This window comes from Acomys minous, assembly GCF_964271855.1.
Source record: "Acomys minous genome assembly, chromosome: 3".
In the NCBI taxonomy this organism is placed as follows: Eukaryota; Metazoa; Chordata; class Mammalia; order Rodentia; family Muridae; genus Acomys; species Acomys minous.
This window is the reverse complement of record NC_140485.1, coordinates 29,248,832-29,258,290: the sequence shown is the minus strand read 5'-3', so window position 1 is coordinate 29,258,290 and position 9,459 is coordinate 29,248,832. Positions and strand designations below refer to the sequence as shown.

The 9,459-nt window shown below is 45.1% G+C and overlaps 2 protein-coding genes across 7 annotated transcripts in view; one reads left to right on the top strand and one right to left on the bottom strand.

Moving 5' to 3' along the window:
- Positions 1–367: 367 nt before the first annotated feature.
- On the bottom strand, positions 368–5,161 carry OIP5 (Opa interacting protein 5). Of its 2 annotated transcripts, XR_014778131.1 has the most exons (7): positions 4,743–5,161; positions 4,379–4,445; positions 3,913–4,035; positions 2,493–2,574; positions 1,899–1,996; positions 569–654; positions 368–477 (listed from the first exon to the last, which is right to left on the bottom strand). XR_014778131.1 is itself a non-coding variant. In XM_084776395.1 (6 exons), exons 1-5 carry the CDS (start codon positions 5,044–5,046, stop codon positions 1,907–1,909), a joined length of 666 nt encoding a protein of 221 aa, XP_084632521.1. In that variant the 5' UTR covers positions 5,047–5,160; the 3' UTR covers positions 368–477; positions 1,899–1,906. The 2 variants fall into 2 exon arrangements, 1 of the variants encoding a protein (XP_084632521.1); XM_084776395.1 differs by lacking the exon at positions 569–654 and having other exon boundaries at positions 4,743–5,160.
- An 89-nt stretch (positions 5,162–5,250) lies between these two features.
- Positions 5,251–9,459, top strand: part of NUSAP1 (nucleolar and spindle associated protein 1) — a 30,205-nt gene continuing 25,996 nt past the window's right edge. For 3 of the 5 annotated variants that reach the window (XM_084776391.1, XM_084776390.1, XM_084776392.1), the window contains exon 1: positions 5,251–5,485. In XM_084776391.1, the coding sequence (XP_084632517.1) occupies positions 5,393–5,485 (93 nt within the window). In that variant the 5' untranslated portion in view covers positions 5,251–5,392. The remainder of the gene's footprint in view (positions 5,486–9,459) is intronic. The other 2 variants (XM_084776389.1, XM_084776388.1) reach the window with 1 other exon arrangement.

The following is a 9,459-nucleotide window of genomic DNA, read 5'->3' as shown; positions in this document are numbered from 1 at the left end:
CCTTATCCTTTACATCACAATAGGTTTTAATTTTCACCAATTTGGTGTTATTATTGTTTGGTTGTTAGTAGTTTAGTTGGGTAACACTTCTCAAGACTCATACTGCCTGAGCCATGGCCTTCAGCCCAATGTCTTTGCTAAAATGCTTGCACACTGGGTGGTTTTTCCTGATATATAGCAGCTGGTCCACAGCTGCTATATTCTGGACTTTTGCTGTTTATATGTGATACTTTCTGCTTTGGCTCAGATTTTCACTCTTTTGTCTTAGTTGAAATTCTGTAACATACTGTCATTTTCAAAGGATCAATACTTGAGAAACTTTCTTCACTGTGAGATAAGGAAGATTTTCTTCAGGGTTCTGGATTGATTTTCATAGGCCAGCATTCAATTTATTTTTCTTTCATGGGAGTAACAAGTTGTTGCAGTATTAATTCATTTAATCCTCACCACAGGCATGGTTACCGTATTTTTTTACCCCTATTTTACACAGAAACAAAAGAGTTTAGTTAATTCTTCAAGTTTATGACTACTAATAATTAATAAATAAGACGGGGATGGTGTTACACACTTGTAATCCCAGCACTCGCGGAGGCGGAGGCAGGCAGTCTCTAAGTTCAGGCCAGCCTTGTGTACAAAACAAGTCCAGGACAAGGCCTACACAGAGAAACAAAACAAAAAATAAGTAAAGCGGAGTCTGAATCTAAACGGTGTCTTTTGTTTGTTTATTTGTTTTTCGAGACAGGGTTTCTCTGTGTTACCCTTGGCTGTCCTGGATTCGCTTTGTAGACCAGAATGGCCTTGAACTCACCTCGATCTGCCTGCCTCTGCCTTCTGAGTGCTGGGATTAAAGATGTTTGCCACCAAGCCTGGCTCTAAATGGTGTCTTTCTGAAATCTGCTCATTTTATCAGCATGTTATATCATGCTCCTCAGCAATGGAAGTGGGGCCATGAGTGGTGGTGCTGTTAAGCGTGGTTCCAGGGGCCTGGAGAGATGGGTCAGAGGTTAAGAGCACTGTCAGCTCTTCCAAAGGTTGAGTTCAATTCCCCACACCCACACGATGGCTCACAACTATCTATAATGAGATCTGGCGCCCTCTTCTGGAGTGAAGGTGTACATGCAGACAAAACACTGTAATAGTAGTAGTAGTAATAATAATAATAATATTGTAACAACAACAACAATAATAATAGCAGCAGCAGCAGCATTGTCTGCTCTTCCAAAGGACCCAGGTTCAGTTCCTAGCACCCACAATGGCAGCTCACAACTGTCTAGCTCCAGTTCCAAGGGATTTGACACACACCAATGCACATAAAATAAAGTAAAAAAAAAAAAAAGAGCCAGGTATGGTGGTGCATGCCTTTAATTCCAGCACTCAGGAGGCAGAGGCAGGCGGAAACGCTGTCTCAAAAAACCGAAGGGTAGGGGCGGGGGAAAGGGTGCTTCCAGAGAGGGTTCAGTGGTTAAAAACACAGTCTTTTCTTGTAAAGGTCCTGAGTTCAATTCCCAGAAAACACATGGTGGCTCACAACCATCTATAATGAGATCTGGTGCTCTCTTCTAGTGTGTATATGTAATAAATAAATCTAAAGCAAAGAAACAAAAAACCCGAAAGAGTGCTGCCAGCTTTTGCAGAGTTTAGTTCCCAGCACTCAAAAACTGCCTATAGCTCCAACTCCAGAGAGAGAGAGACAGAGAGACAGAGAGAGAGAGAGTGTGTGGGTGTGTAGAGAGAGAGAGAGACAGAGAGTGTGTGTATGTAAAAAGAGAGAGAGAGAGAGAGAGAGAGAGAGAGAGAGAGAGGAGAGAGAGGAGAGAGTGTGTGGAGAGAGAGAGAGATCTTAAAAGAAGAAATGAGCACACGGCCCCTGTTGTTGAAGATGGCAGAACGCTCTGTACCTTGCTCTTCAGGTTCTAGACTGATCAGGGGTTGCTTCCTTCAGCGTCTTCATCAGTGAAGTTAACTGAGCATGCATGAGCATTATCTTCTCTTTCAGCTGGGAAGAGACATAGACTGAGCACATCTTATACTCAACCCTCAATTTGCTGCTTATAATGTTACCAGATTTAAAAATAAATCTAAAAACGAAACAAAACAAGGCATACTCTTAAAAATTGCCTATATTGGAGGTGGAGAGATAGCTTTGAGGTTAAGAGCACTGGCTGCTTTTCCAAAGGTCCTGAGTTCAATTCCCAGCAACCACATGGTGGCTCACAACCATCTGTAATGTGATCTGATGTCCTCTTCTGTCATACTTACACCCATGTAGGCAGAGCACTACATAATAAATAAATAAATAAATAAATAAATAAATAAATAAATCTTTTTAAAAATTGCCTATACTAAGGGAAAGAATATAGCTGAGTTCTAGGACAGCCTGGTCTACAGTTAACATGAGGCCACTCATAGTTACAAAGTACAATGCTGTCTCCAAAAGGAAAACACAAAATGAAAAAGTTGTGTATGTCAAGTATCTACACAACCAAGTTTACCTCTGCGATCTTTTCTGGTAGAGGTACATTGTGAATATCCATCTCAGTCGCATTTACTATGGCCTTTGTCTTTAAGTGATAGCTAGAGAGAAAACAGAGAAAATATTCGTTCCTTTACCAATGAACCAGACTTAACCCCCAAAATATCTGTTAAGCAAAGTCTGCCTTAATGGCTTCAAGAAGCACGGTATATTTTATTGGAAAAACCAATTCTCAACTAACATCATAAGCTCTGTCTCATCCTTTCCGACTCTTAGTGACAAAATTGAATCAGGGAAATCTGAAGACAAATCCAGAATGACTACCATGGGTAAAAAAAATTCACTATAAGCTAGCCAGCACTATGGCGCACGCCTTGATTCGGCCCTCATCTCAAATTCCTGAGGTAGAAAATCTGGCTTGGCTGGCTCAGGTGTGTGGATATATGTACATGTATTTCTTTCTTTGAGGCTGGGTCCTATGTAGGTCAAGGTATCAGGAAGAGCAGCAAACCAAGTTATGTATGATAACACTATTTTGTAAAAGAATACCTTACAGGATTTTCCTTAGTGAAAGAATACTCCTAAATTATTCCATATTAAGCTGGGAGAGGCAGAGGCAGGTGGAGCACTGTGAGTTTGAGGCCAGCCTGGTCTACAAAAGTGAGTCCAGGACAACCAAGGTGACAGAAAAACTCTGTCTCAACCCCCCACCCCCCAAAACTCCATCTTAAGACACAGTAAGGCCAGGCATAGTGACACACGCCTTTAATCCCAGCACTTGGGAGGCAGAGGCAGGCGGGTTGATGTGAGTTTGAGGCCAGTTTGGTCTACAAAGCGAGTTCAGGACAGCAAAGGCTACACAAGAGAAACCCTGTCTTGAAAAACAAAAAACAAACAAAAAAAAAACTAATCATATTTATAATAGGAGTATATTTTGTCCTTATTGCAGGTATGTGTATAATAAACAGTGCCTGGTCTTTTTTTTTTTTTTTTTAAGATTTATTTATTATTATGTATACAATGTTCTGTCTGCATGTACACTTGCAGGCCAGAAGAGGGCATCAGATTACATTATAGATGGTTGTGAGCCACCATGTGGTTGCTGGGAATTGAACTCAGGACCTTTGGAAGAGCAGGCGGTGCTCTTAACCTCTGAGCCATCTCTCCAGCACCCAGTGCCTGGTCTTTTGTATCTTTTTTTTTTAGATTAATTTATTTACTATTATACAGTGATCTGCCTGAATGTACACCTGCAGGCCAGAAGAGGGCACCAGATCTCATTACAGATGGTTGTGAGCCACCACTTGGTTGTGCTCTTAACCACTGAGCCATCTCTCCAGCCCAGGCCTTTTGTATCTTCTGTGGTTATAAACACCTGGCCTTTTTAAAAAGAAAAATGTAAAAACCTTATTTGGTACGTATTCTCTTTATCTACTCACCACACCATCTTATCACAGGAAAGGCAGAAGTGGCCTCTCAAGGCAGCCAGGGCAGCGTGGGTGGAATACACATGGAAACCGACAGGAGTCCCACAGGAACCGCAGAACAGAAGGTTGTACGTGCTGGCGGGGAAGGGAAGGAGAATATAAACTAAGGAAAAGGCCGGGGAAGAAAACAAAAACAACTACCCTCCTCAGGTAGGATAGTGGTATGTTATGCTAACACTCAGAAGCTGCGGCAGGCCGATCTCAAGTTCCAGGACCAGGAGTTCACAGGCCTCCAAGGACAGCCTGGGCCACATTAGAGTCGAGTCTTAAAAGAAAACCAAAACCAAAGCCAGGCGTGGTGGCGCATGCCTTTAAAGCAAATCCAGGGCAGCCAGGCCACACAGAGAAACCGTGTCTCGGAAAAAAAAACAAACAAATCAGGAACTACAGCTCCACCTCAGGGATTCCCCACACGTACCTGCACTTGAGAGCACCTTCAATGCCAACCAGAAAGGGCTCCAACAAAACGACATTGTTTGTGACTCCTGAAAGACAAACAGGTTTTGGAAGGCGGCTATGCTCACCACTATACCGCCAACGCAGCAGTCTGGTGAGAGGCAAAAACCTCCCACCACAGACTCATCTTGGCCATAAAAGTTAGCAAAACAGGTGGGGCTCAGTCAAAGGTTAACTCACGGGAGATGCTGAGTTTGATGCTCAGCTCCGCAAAACCAAACCGAGCCTCCCGCCCTGCCCCCGCCCAACGCATTTATAAGATCCAACCCATCTCCGCTGGCCCTCCTCGCCTGTCTTTCTCAGACGCCAACCCTCGTCTCACTCACTGGAGAAGGCCACAGCCCCGAGGGACTTCGACAGGTCCCAGGCGAGGTGCACGGTGTCGGCGAGCACCGCGTGGCAACCCGCGCAATGGAACACGGCACACCTCTCCGGTTCCAGCCACGCAGGCAGCCGCAGGTCAACAGGTGAGGCCTCCACTGCAGACCGGGAGGGCCCGAGAGGGTAGGACCCGTCCACCACCTGAGTGTCCCACTCCATGGAAGAAGTCAAAGCAAAGGGTGTGTCACAAGAATCACTGCAGGACTGCGTCCTGAGGACCGAGCGCCTGCGCCGCGAGCGAGAGGCCATCTTTTTGAAGCCCGCGCCTCTTTCTCATGCACGCGCCAGGGCCCCACACAACTGGGGTTTCCTGCGTCCTCATTGGACAACATGCCCATAAGACACGCCCACAACCCGCTGGGCGCCTGCGTGTATTAGTTAGGCTTACGTAATAGCGCGCTTTCAGTGGCTCTACTGGCCAGCATCGGAAACCCCACCCCTCGAGCAGTTCAACCAATGGACTTGCAGCAGGCCTCATTTTTAAACTGAATATAAAAGTCAGCTCGCCAACGCCTCGAGTGGCGCCAGTTTTGAACAGTGCTGTTTTGAGTTGTCGGGCTGCATTTTCTGGCTGTCGCCGGGATTGCAGAACGCGATGACCGTCCCCTCTGCACAGGAGCTGGACTCCTACAAGTACAGTGACCTGCAGAATTTAGCCAAAAGGCTGGGCCTCCGTGCTAACCTGAGGGTAAGGCGTTGGCTCGCTGTGCGGGCAGTTGGGTGGGCGGAGTACCCGCGGTGTAGGGGACTGGGCGCGGAAGGACTGAGGGGGGACCCCTGGGGAAGGCTGTTTTTGGGCGAGTAGGCTTGGTTCACGGTGACAGGAATTTGTTAAACGAAAGAAAAGCCAAGGTTGTTACTTTATTTGGAGGCTAACTTTTCCCAGGAACCCATAAAGGCCTCTTACTGGAAACGCCAGTGAGATGGGAAACGAAAGCCCATAGGAGATAGTCTATGTAGTGTCTATGTCGGTTATTAGGCAGTTGAAGAAAAAGTTAAATTGGCTTCTTCAGTAAACTGTGATAGTACCTACGCTGTTGTGGGCCTTTGAAGGGATGCCTCGACGCCGAGCTCTAGTGTGATTGTCCGTGCATTAATCACTATTGTGATGGTGTGGTCTTTTTCAAAATCGGTAAGATCTTTGAACCCTGAGTCGCAAGATGTTCAGAGAAAACTTCGGGCTCTGTTGTGAGATTCGGGCATGCTCTGTTGGAGTTGAGATTTCCCACATGTCTAAGCCAAGGGTTTGCATAACAAACTGATAATTTGCACTAAATGTCTAATCAGTCATCACAGATGGTTTCAAATGGTTTCCTAACAGAACAATGAGCCTACAGATGCCCTTTGGGTAACGTGTGAGTGGCAATGAGGAGGCCTTGTTAATGCTTCCGAGTTACAGTGCGTAATGGCTCCTCAACGCAGTGAATAAAACTTAGTCCTTCAGGTTTTTGCTATCTGTCTGGATAGATTTTTTTTTTTCTTTTAAATGAGACTTTAACAAAGTCTCCTTATATAGCCCAAGCTATCCTGGAAGACAGAATACAGCTTAGACCAGCCTGAAACTTAGGATAGGCTTGTACCACTGCCTGTGACCTGACTGTGATTGTTTATCAGAGCACACCTGTTGTCTCTATTCCCCTTTGCATCTCAGCTGATCACCACCACCTTAACTGAGCATCCTGTCCCACCTCTATGACGTCATTTAGGCTTTGCTTCTTAGCCCTGGCGTGTTCTCTATTTCCAGCTTCCCGCCCCTCCCGCAGAAGGCTCGTTTGTGCTGTGCTGTGCTGTGTTGCCCCCAGCACGGTACAGGGACAAGTCCCCTCAGTCCATCAGTAACTGCTGATGAACGACACTGCCCCTCCCAGTCAGTGCTGGAGCTTCATCCCATTTCACTTGACATGCTAAATGTCTCCATTTGTTTCTACCGCAGACACCTCACTTCTCATTGCTGCCTGCTTGGTGAGATTTTGATAGTATGTTAAGAAACCATATCCTGGTCAGGCAGTGAGATGGCTTATTGGATAAAGGTGTTTGGTACAGAAGCCTGGTATTTTCATCTACGTAGTGGGAGGAAAGAACTCTACAAAAATCATCCTCTGAACTCCACGCCTGCACTGTGGCACACGCACAAATAAATAAGAATTTGCATCTGGCTGAGCATAGTGGTACAGGCCTTTAGTCCCAGCTCTAGGGAGTGGAGACAGGCAGGTTGTTACTTTATTTGGAGGCTAACTCTTAGTTTGCAGGCAGTCTGGTCTACATAGTGAGTTCCAGAACAACCAGGGCTACAAAGTGAGATCAGAAGAGAAATTGTTTCTAGTTTTTTAAGGCCAGCCCTATAATCCCAGCCCTGGGAAGGCAGAGACAGGAGTATCATGAATCGAAGGCCCTAACTCAAAAACAAAGAAAACTGGGGATACGGTTCAGTTGTAAAGAGCTTGTCAACCCTGAGCTAAGGCCTGGCTTGGTTGATCTCTGAATTTGAAGCCAGCCTGGACCACATAGTGAGTTACAGGCCAGTCAACTCTACATCGCGGCACTGTGTAAAAAAACAAAACAAAACAAACAAACAAACAAACAAAAAAAGACCTGGCCAGGTGGTGGTGGTACAAGGTTTTAATCCCAGAACTACGGAGGCAGAGGCAAGTGGATATCTGAGATCAAGGCCAGCCTGATCTATAAGCAAGGCTATACAGAGAAACCCTGTCTGGGGGTGGGGGTGGGGGTCTAAATTACCTATTCTGAGAGGAAACCTCAGGTAAGGTTCATGAAGGAAGTGATAATCATTTTACTAATAGCTGGAGGTCTTCATGCAAGAAAGCCTAATACAGTAGAAACATGTGGCTAAGGCTCACACCCCAACTTAGAGTAAATTTCAAGCTTTGCCATTTACTACTGGCAAATAATAAATTGTATGAGAAGAGCCAACTGGAGGTTGAGCCCATCTTAAGTGTACAGGATCATATACATACAAGAAACATAGGAACATGGACTGAGCAGATTGTATTTATATACTTAGGGAGGGGTGTGTGTGTGTATGGCAACAATTTTGTTTTTTATTTGGTTTGGTTTTTCAAGACAGGGTTTCTCTATGTAGCCCTGATTTTCCTGGAACTCGCTCTATAGACCAGGCTGGCTTTGAACTTAGAGATCACTTGCCTCTGTCTTCTTAGTACTGGGATTAAAGGCATGTGCCACCACACCTGGCTTATAATTATACTTTAATTTTTAAAAATGTTAAGCTGCTTGGTGGTGGTTTACTCCTTAATTCCAACACTCCAGAGGCAGAGGCAGAGGCAGATGAATCTCTGTGAATTTGAGGCCAGATTGATCTACAGAGCTAGTTTCTTTTCTTTCTCTCTGTCTTTCTTTCTAAGATGTATTTATTTATTATTATGTATACAGTGCTCTGCCTGCATGTACACCTGCACACCAGAAGAGGGCAGCAGATCTCATTACAGATGGTTGTGAGCCACCATGTGGATGCAGGGGATTGAACTCAAGACCTCTGAAGGAGCAGCCATTGCTTTTAACCTCTGAGCCATCTCTCCAGCTCTACAGAGTTAGTTTCAAGACAGCCAGGGCCACAGAAAGAAAACCTTCTCTCAAAAAATGAAGAACAGCTGGGCGTGGTGGCCCATGCCTTTAATCCTAGCACTCAGGAGGCAGAGGCAGGCAGATCTCTGCCAGGCCAGCCTGGTATACAAAGCGAGTTCCAGGGTAGCCAGGTTCACACAGAGAAACCCTGTCTCAAAAAAATAAGAAAATAAAAAGTAAAAGTCAAGAACAAACAAATAAGCAACAACAAAACCCAAAAATTTCAAGTTATTTTATTAATTTAAAGTTATTTTATTATTTTATTTGGAGACAGGCGCTCAAGAACTCACTATGTATGTCAGGCTGGCCTCAAACTCACAGAGATCTGCCTACCTCTCTCCTGAGTTTTGGGATTAAAGATGTGCAGCACCACACCCAGCTGAAATTTTTTTTTCCTTTTTCTCTTTTTAAAAATAATTTATTCAGATTGCTTCCCAATTGTTATCCCCTCACTTATATCTTCCCGTTCCCCCCTCCCTCCTTCTTTTACCCTATTCTCCTCCCCTGGACCTGTGACAGAAGGGGACCTCCTCCCCCACCATATCATCACAGCCTATCAGGTCTCATCCCATATAGCCTGCTTCTCCTTCCTCTGAGTGTCACCAGGCCTCCCCACGGCAATTATGGGGCACCAGAGTTCATGTCAGAGGCAGTCCCTGCCTTCCCACAACCATGGAGAATGAGCTGTCCATTGGCTAAATTTGAATAGAGGGGTCTAGGTTTACCGCATACATTGTTTTTGGTTGTTACAGCATTTTGTGCAGGCCCCGCTGGGTCCAGATCCGCCAGCCTTCATGGTCTTCTTGCATTTATTTTTTTTTATATGCAGGTGCTTTGTCTACATGTGTGCCCGTAGCCCAGAAGAGCTGCTTTGTGGTTGCTGGGAATTGTACTCTGGAACTCTGGAAGAGCATTCAGTGCTCTTAAACCCTGAGCCATCTCTCCAACCCCCTAAAAAATAAATAAAATTATTTTTTTAAAGTGATTGGCCCTGAACTGCATATGTGTGTGTAATAGGGGAAAAAAGAACCTAAGAAATATATGTGATCTTTGATTACTTGA